Below are 16,534 nucleotides of genomic sequence, written 5' to 3'. Positions count from 1 at the left end.
TTTTCATATTTATTAGGATTATTTTCTTATTCCTTAAGTTAGGGCATCCACTATTATAAATAGTGGACATTGTTATTCATTTGGATCATTCAAGAAATATCAAATTATCTTATTATCCTTCTATTTTATTTTCACGCTTTTATTTCAATTCCGTATTGTTCTCGGTTTGATCGACGGGCAAAGCTCCCGCGACTACCTTTTATCCCTCCGACGATTGCAATCGCGACGCCGGAATCTTGTTAAGAGAAATCATATCTTAACACAAAGCCTTACAATTTCTACAACTTCAATAAAAATGAATAATGCCACAAAATATAAAGAAGCAGTGCTAGAAGATTTTGCCAACCTGAAGTAGTCACTGAAGGAAATAATCGTTCGAGTGGCAATCCGAATACGGAGTTTGGTCCTGACGAGGAGGGTCGGGAGTGGTCAACTTAGGCGTCATCGGGATTACAGGAACTGCCTTTACATCCGACTCTTCCTTCACCAAAGTAAGACTTCCAACCTTCTCACTCTCCTTCTCGGGCTGATGAAAGATCTTCGAGACCACATATTCTCCCTCTTCCTCGTCCTTGTTGCTCCCGAGATGGTACTGATGCATAACCCAATTGCACTTCTCGGCCTTGCACCCCATGTTCGATGTCTCGTAAAGAACCATGATTTTCTTAAAACCTATATGGATCCCATTTTCCACCACCGGCTTGGTTTTGCCCGTCTTGTGTGTCACGACCTCACTTCCTAAGGATAGAAAGTATGGTGAGTCGCGACTAATGAGGGAATTAAGAAGCGGGGAAGAAAGGGGAAAACAATCAAGGGGTACGATACGTAGATCAAAAGATGAACTTTATTACCAAATTATAGTCTGAAATAACGAAGCAACAAAGTTCGTAGGAAAAAATAGTCCAACAGAATAAAGATAACATCAGAGTTCTAAAACTTGACGTAGCGGAAGTATTTGAGAGTCAGCTACTACTATGTATGAAGACACAATAGCAACCGGAACGTTTATTAAATATGGTCTCAGTCCAATGCTCAACATCCCCCGTCTCCCCTCCACGCTCAACCTGCACATAGGGAAAACATATGCAGGGGCTGAGTACTTGATGCACTCAGTGAACTCATGCCCAAAATACATTTCATCAATAAAGTTATGTCAAGCCATCATTGAGTGAAACTCGGGTTTTACTTTAAAAAAAAGCCGAGAAACACTAAAATCATTTCCATCGTAAAACATGGCTGCAGCCCATTATCATCATCATCCTCCATCATTTACCATATCTGAACCATCATGTGAAACGAGAATGTGGCCACAAACTCGTTCACTGGACCGGCCGACCACAAAGGACGGCTCACGATCTCCATCAGTGCACTAGTCTGAGTAGGGACTCACTCCCTAGTCAGACCCGAATTCGTTAACCATCAAAGTCTAGTAAGACATTATCCTAGTAGACAGTCAGATAGGCAATTCAAAACATAAAATACGGCATGACATAACATTCAAACCACCCTTATCTCACCATATACATATCATTGCAAATAAAAGAGTTTAAGTAATAGAGCCCACATATATATATATATATATATATATATATGGGTGCATTATAATGATAACCTCAATTTCCGTAATAACCCTATAACTAAATCTGGACCACACATTTTTAAAATCACGTTGTCTAGATTCAAACTTAGATTTACTTCATAAAAAAAATGCGGGGGTAAATATGTCATTTCGCTCATGATAAAATTTACGTATCCAAATTTCGCTCATTTAATTTCTGAATTTCGCTCATTTTATCATTTTATCAGTCAGTCAAAAGTATCATTTTATCAACTCAGAGTATCATTCTATCCGCAAAACTATCATTCTATGCAATAAACCTAACATATATCATTTTATCATTTTATCATTTTATCAGTCAGTCAAAAGTATCATTTTACCAACTCAGAGTATCATTCTATCCGGCAAAACTATCATTCTATGCAATAAACCTAACATATACTCCCTCAGTCTCGTGTTACTTGCACGTATTTCCTTTCTGGGCGTCCCAAGTTATTTGCACTCTTTCTATTTTTAGTAAAAATTATCACCTGCAGCCGTAATATTTGACTTTGTCTATCACTCATTCCTTAATCTCCGTGCCGAAAAGGAAACGTTCAAGTAACGCGGGACGGAGGGAGTATCATTTTATCATTTTATCATTTTATCAATCAGTCAAAAGTATCATTTTATCAACTCAGAGTATCATTCTATCCGGCAAAATTATCATTCTATGCAATAAACCTATCATTTTATCATTTTATTAGTCAGTCAATAGTATCATTTTATCAACTCAGAATATCATTCTATCTGGCAAAACTATCATTCTATGCAATAAACCTAACATATATCATTTTATCATTTTATCAGTTAGTCAAAAGTATCATTTTATCAACTCAGAGTATCATTCTATCCGGCAAATCTATCATTCTATGCAATCAACCTAATATAATCGGCACAATACATAATATACAAACCTACAAAGCAATAAACGTATCATTTTATCAACTCAGAGTATCATTTTTATAAGGTTACTGTCATTTTATCCGCTTAGATTATCATTTTATCAGGTAAAAGTATCATTTTATTAAACAAAAATGTCATTTTATACACCAAAAATACCTATCATTCTATCGGCTGAAAGTATCATTCTACCCGGCAAAACTATCATTCTATCGCCTGAAAGTATCATTCTATCCGGCAAAACTATCATTTTATGCAGTAAACCTAACACTTATAAGCTAAAAGTATCATTTTATCAACTCAGAGTATCATTCTATCCGGAAAAACTATCATTCTATGCAATAAACCTAACATATATCATTTTATCATTTTATCAGTCAGTCAAAAGTATCATTTTATCAACTCAGAGTATCATTCTATCTGGCAAAACTATCATTCTCTGCAATAAACCTATCATTTTATCATTTTATCAGTCAATCAAAAGTATCATTTTATCAACTCAGAGTATCATTCTATCCGGCAAAACTATCATTCTGTGCAATAAACCTAACATATACTCCCTCCGTCCCGGACTACTTGCACTTATTTCCTTTCTGGGCGTCCCAAGTTATTTGCACTCTTTCCATTTTAGTAAAAATTATCACCTACAGCCGCAATTGTTGACTTTGCTATACACTCATTCCTTAATCTCCGTGCCGAAAAGGAAATGTGCGAGTATTCCGGGACGGAGGGAGTATCATTTTATAAGTCAGTCAAAAGTATCATTTTATCAACTCAGAGTATCATTCTATCCGGCAAAACTATCATTCTATGCAATAAACCTAATATAATCGGCACAATACATAATATACAAACCTACAAAGCAGTAAATGTATCATTTTATCAACTCAGAGTATCATTTTTATAAGGTTACTATCATTTTATCCGTTTAGATTATCATTTTATCAGGTAAAAGTATCATTTTATTAAACAAAAATGTCATTTTATACACTAAAAATACCTATCATTTTATCGGCTGAAAGTATCATTCTACCCGGCAAAACTATCATTCTATCGGCTGAAAGTATCATTCTACCCGGCAAAACTATCATTTTATGCAGTAAACCTAACATTTATAAGCTAAAAGTATCATTTTATCAACTCAGAGTATCATTCTATCCGGAAAAACTATCATTTTATGCAATAAACCTAACATATATCATTTTATCATTTTATCAGTCAGTCAAAAGTATCATTTTATCAACTCAGAGTATCATTCTATCCGGCAAAACTATCATTCTATGCAATAAACCTATCATTTTATCATTTGATCAGAAAAGTATTATTTTATCAACTCAGAGTATCATTCTATCCGGCAAAACTATCATTCTATGCAATAAACCTATCATTTTATAGTCAGTCAAAAGTATCATTTTATCAACTCAGAGTATCATTCTATCCAGCAAAACTATCATTCTATGCAATAAACATATCATTTTATCATTTTACGTGATATTTGGCGAAATTCAGAAATTAAATGAGGGAAATGACAGTTTTACTCCCGCGCTTTTTTTTTATGAAGTAAATCTAAGTTTGAATCTCAAAACTATCATTCTATGCAATAAACCTATCATTTTATCATTTTACGTGATATTTGGCGAAATTCGGAAATTAAATGAGGAAAATGACAGTTTTATACCCCGCACTTTTTTTTATGAAGTAAATCTAAGTTTGAATCTCAACCGCATGATTAGAAATATGTGTGGTCCAGATTTGGTTATAGGGTTATTACGATATTTAGGGGTTATCATATGATCATAACTATATATATATATCTATACTTTACATTCTCGCATTTCTTTCTATTATTTAAAATTCTCGGAAACTTTAATTAATTCGTTATCTTGTCTTCACAACGATTAAAATCGTCCAACGCAACCACTTATATTTAGTGTTGTTCCAAATATAAATTCCTCGACCGTTCCTCAATTTTATGCGCGCCAAGTACTATAAAAAGTACGGGCGTTACATCTACAGCACTTCCTCCTGCCACTAGCGTATGCGTTGGAAATTCTATAGAAGTAATGAGTACTGCTTCCATCCATCTTGGCCCCTACAAACATTCATCAATTCATCAGAACCTACGAGTTTTCTAATCACATGTCGGATTTGAAATCTAACGATGCACACGTATAGCTCGACAATACTCAACTCAACACACTACACCATCAAATCTATGACTCATTATAAAAACGATCTGAATATTCTGATAAGCTCAAAGTTTCTACACAAACAGGAATGAGGATGGTTTTCCATATAGTAAGACGCGTTACATTACTGTTTTCTCATTGTTGATTGAGTCGAAAGAAACGAGAAGCATCTTCACCTAGTCTCCTAAAGCAAACAAATAAATTTGAGACATAAATCTGTCACAATATCAAAAGAGTTATTAGGCCTAACTTAACTCACCGGGGAGATTTTGCAGATGACTGTAACATATCCCCCCTTCGCCTTCCAAAGTTGGGATGAACTCATCGATGAACAAGTGGGGCTCCGATTTCCCCACGCCTCGTTTTGCAGCCAAATGATCCAGCAGCTCTGCATCGGATGGATCAAATTTCACACCAGCAGGAAAGCCTGGCCATTCATGTGAAATCTGTAAGAACAAGTCGTCAAACTCAATCTCTAATCACTCATTAGTACTATCAATTCCACAGCATGCTCGAAAACTTGAACAAACAGAAACGCTACACGACTACTTGATGAATGGCTAAAAAGGAAGCCTCTTAAACCACTTCTATCTATTAGATGAAATCTGAAAGAACAAGTCATGGAACTCAATCTCTCATTACTCATTAGTACAAATCCAAGAAGAAGCAATGTAAACAGGATCGCACAGAGTCACTACACAACTACTACACGAACGGGTGAAATGAAGCTTCCACCACTGTTGTCTATTGGATGAAATCTGAACATGAAACTCAATCTCTCATTGCTCAATACTACAAATCCAAGAAGAATCAATACAAACTCAAAACAGGATGAATGGGTGAAAATTAAGTTTTTAGCATCACTGTGGTCTATTAGATTGAAAGAACAAGTCATGAAATTCGATCTCTCATTACTACAAATCGAAGAAGATGCAAGATAAACTCCGTAGCTTAGCACATAGCATGCTCGAAAACAGGATTGAACACACAACTACTCGATGGATAAGTAAAAATGAAGCTCCTTACATCACTGTTGTCTATCAGATGGTGGCACTTGGGGCATCAGGTATTCGCCCCACAATCCTTGATCCAACAAGAAGCAGGGATACCTGCATTGATCACCTTCCGCGCGAGACTTCAACTATCAACAAGCCATGACCTGCATCACATCACTCAACACTGTCAACAAACTCAAACTACAAAACCACCTAAATCAACCATCTGTCTATTCTGATTAGGAAGAAAGTGAGCAACAAAACTACTAAACATTTCATGAAAGAATCTTGTTTGAATAGATTCGTATGTTTATTTTTCCATTTAAATTAGATTTTTCTTCTTCATTAACTCGATACAACTAGCTGAGATTTAAATTCAGCAATGCGAGTTATTGCAACTTGCCGAGATTTAAATTCGGCAATACACGTTACCACATCTTGTCGAGATTTAAATTCGGCTATACATGTCACCACATCTTGTGGAAATTTAAATTCGGTCAATAAAATGAACAACAAACGTAAAATCTGACTATAATTATAATTGTTATGAATTCAGATTTAAAAATCAAATTTTAAACTATTTTAGAATAACCAAATAATAAATTCGAGTTGAAAAATTCAAACAACATTCTCCCTATGTCCACATTAAAAATCTGACATGGATTTTATAAGAACTAGTATCTACCACGATCCAATTTACTTTCCGGGTACTAATTACTAAGTAGTACATAATACAATATGTTTTAGACAACTATTGACGTAACAATATCTAGTGTTAACCTTGTGCAATGCACAATCTAATTTACTTAAGGAGTATCAATTAATAAGTTAAAATAAGAAACAATATGATAACATATATTTTAAGTGATAACAAATAATCAATAGTTCATCCATTTAATAAGAGCGTTGATGATGAAACTATCTCTGTCAGATATTTAATGGAGAGAAAGTAGTACTTAGGTATTAGCCACTTAGTTCATTCGAGGCAAAGTGTAAGCAAGGATGTCATGCTGAATATAGTTGCTGGCAATGGGCCTTTTAACTTGTTGCAAATTAGTTAGATGACCAGTCTCTTCTGGTATATCACCTGATCATATTGAATGTTGATATAGTATATGATTCAGAGAGTATATAACAACAATTATTTGACCATGGTTCAGTCAGATATGATCAACTAACCTGTCAACTTATTTGCATCAAGCTACAATTTTGAAGCTTCGTCAAGTTCCCAGTTTCTTTTGCAACAAATCCACTGAAGTTGTTGTACAAAGAAATAAACTCAAGCTGAGAACATTGCTCTAAACTCAGAAGCTATTTCCCCATACAAGTGGTTGTAAGAAATGCGAAGAATCTTGAGTCTCTGCAGATTGTAAAAATGACTATGATGAAGATAGATGGGGAAGAGGGGCATGAAAAGAGTTGTCGTTCATGTCCAAAGAAACGGGAGAAGAAAGATTTTCGATTTGTGGTGGGATGGTTCCAACAAGAACCATGTTCAATATGTTCAATTGAGTCACCCTATTGTGGCTGAGAATCACAAGTAACTCCGATCCAACTACAAACACTCGTTTCAGCGATCCAATTCTTGGTCAATATATTTTGAGGGTCTGAAGTGATTTGAGATTTTATAGTACGAAGTGAAGAACGATCAGTGTCCATATTCATGCTGGCGAAGCTAAAATTCATCAAATAGTGAAGTGGTAAGAGACTAAGAGTAGAGCAATGAGGAGAAAATGGGAAGATATTTCCATTTTTTTTAATTTCTAACTGTGGTGATTCTGAGATTGAGCTTATGATATCTATATATATACAATATATACATGTGATTTGATAAGATTCACATTTGGGTGCGTGAATGGAATATGGTAAATTCGCAATGAAAAAACAACAAGGTAGTTCTTCTTTAACTGAAACTTCTCTGATCCACATTTAAAGTGAAATATCCTTCAATTTTCCTCAAAAGTTGAAACATTCCCAGTTACCACATTACAGTAATATCTAAATCAACCTAGACATGTATCAATTTCTAGAGGATCAGGAAGCGACTACGAATGTGATGTCTGTGGACGATGCTGCTAACGGACGGTTGAATGTTTGGCCTCCTACTGGTGTTTTTTACATGAATTTCCATTTCACTTATACTTCTCATAAACGTATGTGGAGTCTATGCTATCTTGGCATTTTCAAATGAGCCCTCCTTTTGTTTCCAGAGGCTCACGATAAAGGAGTCAATGATAATCTACAACACGACGATCCTTGTCAGCTGAAGCAAGTACGATAAGACTAAGAAAGGATGAGAAAACTTTGTTCACCTGGTTAAGGTGGGCTGCCACACATGGAAGGACTAGTAAGCCAGATGCACCTAAGGCACCACCAAGCTGCTCAACAACTGCTATCATCACCGGCAAGGTTTTCTGCAAAAGTATACAGCATGAAGGCATATCATATTACAGTAACCAAATGTGAGTAAGCTAAATTCTTCATTGTGTTATATATTATGCTTCTTTTATCCATCTTCTAGTTTAAATGTTCAAGTAAATTGCTATAGATGTGTGAAGAAGACATTTAATGTCGATGTGCTACTTATCATTAATTAATAAAAAAATGAACTACAAAGCGCATCTCACCTGGCTGGCTACTAATAGAAGAGCACTGGTATTTTCTTTCTTGGCGAAAGGCGACTTACTACCTCCAGTTATAAGTGAAAGACTCGGAATTAACAAAGCATTAAAAGAAAATAAGGCAAGGTGAAGAATCCTGCAAAATGTTAGGAAGGTAATTAGTTGATATAACTCCCTATGATATAGTATCAGAATCACCTTAATAGTATTTGAGGAAAAAGAGCAACTGGACACAAGGGTCTTTACACAACATCAATCCAAGTTTTTGTAATTCAACTTACTATGGAAGGCCATGAATAGAACAAAAGAGGTGAGAAATGAAGACATTTTTAGACATGGAATCTGTTGTGGTGCTAAGAAACGTGATATTTTGAAATTGGCTTTAACAAGAACCTGCTCAGTACCCCATAGAATAAATACTAGGCATCCACTTATAGAAATTGTGTAATTCTTGATCTCTCAGTTCGAGCCTCATCTTAATAACGACCTAAGCCATATTTTTCCAGAATTGCAGTTCTACAAGATGGCCTTCAAATAATATCAAAATTTCTCACACAAGCAAAGGTTTTGATAAGTTTCTTAACATATTATGTGCTTGGACAACATACAGCACATGTAAGAGTTCTTACTTAAAATCTCTTTCAGAGATAACACAAAGCATATAAGAGAAGAGCTAATTGCAAGAAGAAGATATACATACACTCCCAGGACAACAGCTACGAGGAAAACTTCAGGCTTTACCATCAAAAGTAGGGACCTCGATCTGCTGACTTGAATCCAAGGAGCCTTCATGAGGGGCAACGATCAGGAGCAAATTTGAAATAGTAGAAAGTCTTTTCAAAACAATATATTGGCCAACAACCACATTTCTAAAATAGTCAAACAATATCAGATTATTGCAGAAAAAGAAGAATGGAAGAAACAGGTAGTCATGCTTATTTATGAAAACTTGTAAACTAAGAATCGACCAGTAAATTAAGAGATGGGTCATAACTTGTAACCTAGCACTCTACGAGCGGAGTTCTTGGAGGACTATAGATCTAAACCGACGAACTGACCCACTCCAGACAGCAACACAGTGAGTCAGTTGCTGATCACTGGGTTGTTTTATGAAATATTGCTAGCATAATCAGCTTATTTACGACAATTTAGAAGTAAATTTAAACATCATCCTAAAAGGAATTTTCTCAGATTAACTTAACAAAATCTTGACACTACCTGATGAGTGATAACATTCAGATTATATAACAATATCCAATTGGTGTCACTAAAGATAGAAGTGGTGCCCAAATTTATTTGGTTTTTAAAACTGACAACAATAACATAATTTAAATGTGAGAGCAAATCAAAATTGCGCATCTTACAGAACTAAGGAAAATTGCGCTGATCACTGCCAAAAGCTTACGGTTTCCATCTGCAAAGTCTGCTATACCTGCAAGATGTTGGTGAAACAATGAAAAAGGAAAAAATGCATTCACAGATAAAACATTATTTTTTCGCCAGCCGTCCTATTAAAACACCAAGAGGGTGTAGAGGTGTCTCACCTTTTGAGAGTTCTCGAGCAACCTGTTGATTGGAGTGACAGGTGTAAGTAATCAGTAAATGCAAACCTCAAAGGCATCAGGTTAATTCCAATTGGGAAAAAAAAGAAATAAATTAGCAAGAATACATAACTGGAAAAGGTTAAATTACTTTCACATTGGAACATTCCTAACATTACAGACTTTAAGGTAAAAATTCAACTGTTAGCTTTCTAGTTATGCCTTGAGGATTTTTACCTTTTTTACATTTTCTTATCCTATATGCTAGTACTATTTTGCAGCAAATATTGGAGAAAGTATGTCCTTATCTTTATTAGATTGGAAAACATAAATAGAGTGAATTAGGAAGCAAATATAGATTAATAAAACTAGTAAATACAGTAAGGCTTCACCTTTCCCAAGATGAGAGGAACTAAAAGCGTGAGAACAAGGCTTCTTAACAACTGTTCAGTTGGAATAGCTACCCCAACTCCAGCAGCTATGAATTTTGAGATAGTATAAGGTATCTGTTATGCAACAAAGATTTCAGTCCTTTCTTTGCAGCAAGAATAGTTAACAAGTCCAAGAATCGAAGACTAGAACTTACAATTAGAATTCCCAATAAATTTGATACCAAGGTCATTGCAAGTGCAAGAGCAGAGTTCCCTCCAGCTAGCTGTGTTTTGTCACATTAAACCTGCAGTCAAGCTAACAGCAACATTTTCTTTCTGGTCTGCGAAACCATTAGCAGACATCTTCTGGGAATTTATAACATTCAGTTACCCGTGTCAAAGCCACTCCACTAGATAAAGTTGTAGGCATACAGCTAAATATAGCAAGTCCTGTGAAAATCAGAAATCTCATCAGACATAACCAGGAAAACTGGTGGATAAACAGATGAATAGAAAGGGCCGATGATAGATAGAAACAAAAAAAGTTGTCCACTCTATTCAGTAAAGATTAGGGCTGTCTGTTTCCTATTTTGCCTCCTCACTTCACTCCCAAAATTAAACCAAATATGCATTACACCTCTCAGGATATATTCTTAATTTCGTAGTAATAATGACATCCAGACTTTTCTTCGTAAATATTGATCCCTCTAAATAGAAATGTATATAGTTTATGACATTGAACGAATCGATCTATCAATTTATTATGAAAATTATGCTTCTCAGAGAACAAACTTGACCCAAACACCTCATTTTCTGGTTATCAATACAACAAGTGGACTCATACAATGTCAAGGCAAAGCAGAGCATAGTTCAAACCTGTAACAAATTCCTGTGGCTGGAGATTGAGCATCAATATGATCTTCGAGAACAAGGGAGTCAAAAATAAAATTGAAGCCTGCATTACAACAAATAGTAGAAAGTGAGTTCTTACCTAAGGAACTTGATAGGCAAGAACTTTGGTGTTTCAACACATCAAAATTCATAAAGAATTAATATAAAATTATAATCTCACAAAGGGCATTCCGAATATGTACAAGTCTAGGATTTCAAGTTAAAATCTAAGTTAACATCCACTCAAGGTACGATATTAAGACAACATCATAGTGGGATTTAAAAATCTTTCACAACAGCATAGCTAATATATACTATACATAAATTATAAAGAACAGAAGCTGATTGGAGTTACTTTAAAGTATCATCAGCCACAGGTACCTTATCCTCACCTCCCAGCCAAGAGACAAAATGACTAATCAAAGAGGATAAAATATTGTATGGAAGAATGCAAGCTCATACCAGCCCAAACAGTCCAACTGGCCATGCTTCAGTAGCGGCGCCAATTTCATCACTGCGCAACGTCAGTCCTGTAATATGGGAAAAAAAATAACCAAACCAAGCTATAGAAAATTATGGAACGTCAAAGTGGGAAAGGTATATACAGTATTATCAAAAAATATTCAAGAACGTCAGAAGGTATGAGAAACCTGACCTGAAATTACAAATATCCCGAAAGTACTAATTTTTGACACATAAAGCTTATCAGCAAGACAACCGGGACCAGGATTTGCAAGTCCCAATAATACTCCACATATAAGAGCTGCAAGCACAATTAGACGAATGCATTAGATTGCAAGTTGAATACCCCAGTGAATCGTTCAATATATCACACAATTTCCGTGCAAGATAAAAAAAGATAATTGAAGAAGTTATTGATACAACCACTATAGTTTGTCCAATTTGGATGGTCAGCCTAATCAGATAATATCGATGATGATAAAAATAGATAAGCACGGTTATAAACAACACCAATCATACCTAAAGGTAGAAAATTATCAGAAGCAATCTTAGTTAATGATTTGGTCCAATTTGGACTTGCAACTTCTGCAAGCCGTTTTTCTCCTTCTCCTTCTCCTTCTCCTTCTCCTTCTCCTTCTTCATTTCCCTGTAACACACCAAACGTTACAGAATTAATTTTATTTCAATGATAATTGCAGCAAAACGAGGGATTGAAAAGGCAAGGATTAACCTCAAGGGACTTCGCACTTGCTCTAATACTGCGGATTCTGTGAAGTGAACGGAGCTCCCAGAGAAGAGGTGCTACATTGGCCTTGCGACGGGGAAAAGGGGGGAAATCCGGTGAGGAAATCTGAATCATATGCCGGAAATATGGGATTCCGGTGACCGGATGATTGGGAATAAGGGCTTCGAGTGCTCGAGCCATAGCGGGAATGGTGTGGCTGAACAGGGAAAGTCAATGTGGCTCTTTTAAAGGCCATATGTGATACTCCCTCCGTTCCTTGTTAATAGATGCTCCTCGTTAATAGATGCATTTCTTTTGGACAGAGAGTTTAAGAATAGTATGTTAAATGGTTGGTGAAAAAAGTAAGAGAGATGGAGAGAGATTAAAGTAAAAAAGAGAATTACTTTTTGCCAAAAATAGAAATGACTCAATTAACTTGGAACTTCTCAAAATAGAAAAATGACTCTATTAACATGGAACAAAAGGAGTACAATTTTACGGTTTTAGTTTAGAATATTATATTTTGAATTATTTCATCCCAAATAAATGAAAAGGTCCAGAATTGGTCCATTTTGGATGGTGCAATAAAAAAATTGACGGTCAACGCCAATTGACTTAATTTTGATTGGATTAACCATTTTAATACAATAATGTATTCTACCTATTCCGTCCTAAACATATTGTCTTTGTTCATCTACCATCTCATCCCCTCCATCCCCAGAAAACGGCCCCCAATCCACAGTGGCGTCCGGCAACAGTACTGGGGAAGTGGGTGGCAGAGATCTGCTTGCCGCAGAAGTAAACGCAGCGCTGGCTTAGCACCTTTGCCACTGTCGAGTATGCAACCCGCCCCTACAACCCCGTCACCTTCATTCTACGCGGCTCACACACAACTCAATCTTGGCGGCAGAGGAAATTACAAAGGCGAAAGGACGTCGTTGCGGAGCAGACGCTGAATCTGATGTGGCAACGGCATTTGTGGAACAGATTGATGGAATTCGGCGACGGTTTGGGTTTGTTGGAGACTAGGGAAGAAGTCGGCGTCGGAGGTAGCGGCTGTGAGGGCAAGGTCGGCAGTGGCGGTTAAGGCGGAGAGGCTGAAGGGGAAAGATGATATTGAATGCTAGAGGGTAAGAGTGTTAGGGAGAGAGAGGAAATGAAATTGGGAGCATTTGAGGGGTAGAAGTGCAGAGCCACGTTAAGGATAAAGTCAAGCCATATCATGCCGAAATGGGAGCACTTGTTCATGACATCGGCAGCTTCCTCTATGCCACGGTCAAATATATGTGGATTAGGGGGTTGTTTGTGGATGGAGGGGATTGTGATGGTGGATGAACAAAGTCCATATGTTTAGCACCAAAAAGGTAGAACACATTATTGAGTCAAAATTTTTAATTCAGTCAAATTTTTTACGGCACCATCCAAAATGAACCAAATTCGGACCGCTTTTATTTGTACGAGATGCAATAATTCAAAAGATAATGTTCTTGACGAAAATCGTAAAATCTTCATATGTTTAGGACCATATATGACCTTTACTTTTTATAAAATCCTTAACATTACCGTTGATCCAACCTATTACAGGCAAACACAAACACAACCCCCCTCTCCCGGACAAAATTAGTTAGAAAAATTATGTTGTATAGACACATTATGATAAAAATGCCATAACGATACAAATGCTATTACACACAATAACGACACGAAATGATTCGAACATGTTTTAAATGATTTTATGACTCTGACAGTGTGATCGTGGTGACCATGGAGTATAAGGCAAAGAATGGAGGCCACATATGAAAGTTGAGACATTAGTAATCCCAACTATTTCTTATTAATAGAGTCATTTCTTTTTTGGTACGGAATTTAAGAATAGTGTGTTAAATGGATGGCGAAAAAAGTAAGAGAGAAAAAAGAAAAATGGTGAATTACTTTTTACCAAAAATAGAAATGAATCAATTAACTTCAAATTCCCAAAATAGAAAAATGGTTTTATTAACATGGAACAAAGAGAGTATGATTTAGTCATTATTTTTTTGGATAGTCCATTGTATGTCGTTCTCTTTTTGTAAAATACAACACAATTAATCTCTCTTATTTTATTTTTTCTTACTTTAATATCTTCTACTTTATTCTCTTATATTTCTCCTATTTTATTCTTACTCCACTTAATTAGTTTAATATATTCTTTAATCTACATAAAAAAATGTTCTAACACCAATAAGACAGAGAGAATAATAATAAATAAATATCCAAACAACCGGTCCGACCTGAACTTCCCAAAATTTGTGTCATTATCAGGTCGACACGATAAAAAAATACGAACACAATATGCCACTATACGAATCTATTAATTTTTTTTGTGTTAATGTCATGTCATGTGTGTGTCAAATTTGGGTTACCACAATTTCGCCATTAATTGATTCATCCACTAATCCATTAATTGAAACATTTACATGGTTCAATCGATCAAATCTGAATATTATATGTTATACTTAAGAAACATGTAGTTAGGGAGAATACGACCGGTGCCATCCATAGTTTTAGTGCCACCACACACTCACTGTCTTGTTAAATATAATGCGATATATTGTTCATTATAAATATTGCAATGTAATTCTCACTGTCTTCTTAAATACAATGCTATATAATGCTCGCTATAGATATTACAATGTAATTTTTGTTATAGATGGTAGGTATTGGTGGTATATAAAATGATTAGGGTACTTTTTGTGTCTAGTTGACAAAGATATCCAGTGATGGAGCATTACTACTATATTACTCCTATTTCAAGTTCAGAGCCAAAAAAGATAACAAAAAATATATTTGTAAAGTACCAAATTTAAAGTTCTTAAAAATACAGTAGTATTAATTTTTTATAATTTCTTTTAATTGTTCCATAAATTATTATAGACTTGTAATTATAGATATACATGAAAGTTTTTTTATAATACTTATTATAGTTATTTTAGTTAATTTCCAGTACTACTTTCTTTCAAGTAATTAAAAGCAAAGTAACAAAAAATTGACAGAGTCATGGTTGAGGTGAATTCAAATTTTGTACATTAAATTACACCATAATCAAAATCAAACTTAAGAAACTCACAAGAACAAACCAAAATTAAAATCACTTGAATTAAAATTGAACCCAAAATTAGACAAAATATTAAACATACCTTTGTGCACGAAATAAATTGGCTCCAAAATCAAAACCATCTTGAAACTAAGAAATAAAAGCAAGAACAATCACCACATAATCGACCAACAGTACTCAAAACCACTAATTATGGACCAAAATATAGTACTGAAGCCAACACATTAATGATTTAATGTATAAGAACAAAATTTTTTTTTTGATAAATGTAGAAGACCGATTTGATTAATTAATGTTTGCTTATAATTAAATTTCGAGCTTAAAAGAATTTTTTCATGGAGGTCTCGCTTAGAATTAAACCCTTGTGGAGATTATGGCCTAAAAGTACCTATGCACATAATATATCTATGATATTATCATGCTCAAATTTTGGGAAATCCAGCATGTAACTGCAGTTGTATACTGCCAACCTTCACAGATAAGAGACACAATATAGTATATACTACTCTTACAAAACAGCAAATTTTGATAGCACAATAGATCAGAAGTAATACATTCCTATAATATATTTTTTTAGAAACAAGGGATGTGAGTGTTGGCCATGTCCAGCTTAATTTAATTGACTAGTGCCTAACAAAATTCCACCATCCCCATATGATCAAGATCATTTTGATTTTCCTTTACTTGAGGAAGAGTGGCCTTTATTTGACGTTTTCTTCAAAGATTTCTTGTTCGCCTTAAACTTGCCTGAGTTTGACGATTGACCACCTTGTCTCCTTTGGTGCTTCTCTTTTTTCACGTTGTAAATGTTCACAGCCTATATTTCGATGGATTGGATGGTGAATGAAATTTGTACATTTATGGAAAATGAGACACGGAACTAAATGGAGACTCACCTTTTCTACATTGAGTATCTGGTGAGAGTGCTTGGACATCAACCTGTTCAAGACATTCTCAGTCTGCTGTTTTTAAATGGCTCTCATTCCCAGTGGCAGATCCAGGAATTTATATTCGGGGGTGCGAGTCATATGATAAATCATTATATAACATACCAAAAATAAACACTAATACTAAAAGCAATATATTTTGAAATATACCAATTTTAGAGTCATACATTTCAAAATATAAAAATAAACTACATTATAT

General features: G+C 35.1%; 1 protein-coding gene across 5 annotated transcripts; it reads right to left on the bottom strand.

Annotated features, from left to right (window-relative positions):
- Window positions 1-4,433: 4,433 nt before the first annotated feature.
- LOC121762613 (probable sodium/metabolite cotransporter BASS4, chloroplastic) lies at window positions 4,434-12,521 on the bottom strand. Of its 5 annotated transcripts, none has more exons than XR_006042258.1 (17): window positions 12,301-12,521; window positions 12,090-12,216; window positions 11,764-11,871; window positions 11,571-11,638; window positions 11,094-11,172; window positions 10,609-10,667; window positions 10,433-10,501; window positions 10,239-10,352; window positions 9,850-9,871; window positions 9,670-9,737; window positions 9,006-9,091; window positions 8,312-8,441; window positions 7,997-8,098; window positions 6,864-7,044; window positions 5,716-5,848; window positions 4,949-5,135; window positions 4,434-4,592 (listed from the first exon to the last, which is right to left on the bottom strand). XR_006042258.1 is itself a non-coding variant. In XM_042158564.1 (14 exons), exons 1-14 carry the CDS (start codon window positions 12,493-12,495, stop codon window positions 7,849-7,851), a joined length of 1,302 nt encoding a protein of 433 aa, XP_042014498.1. In that variant the 5' UTR covers window positions 12,496-12,521; the 3' UTR covers window positions 7,562-7,848. The 5 variants fall into 5 exon arrangements, 1 of the variants encoding a protein (XP_042014498.1); XR_006042261.1 differs by having other exon boundaries at window positions 4,949-5,116; XR_006042259.1 differs by lacking the exon at window positions 4,434-4,592 and adding an exon at window positions 4,859-4,873.
- Between the last annotated feature and the right edge of the window lie 4,013 nt (window positions 12,522-16,534).

Source organism: Salvia splendens, chromosome 13 (genome assembly GCF_004379255.2).
Source record: "Salvia splendens isolate huo1 chromosome 13, SspV2, whole genome shotgun sequence".
NCBI lineage: Eukaryota > Viridiplantae > Streptophyta > Magnoliopsida > Lamiales > Lamiaceae > Salvia > Salvia splendens.
This window is presented reverse-complemented; position numbering and strand designations above follow the sequence as displayed.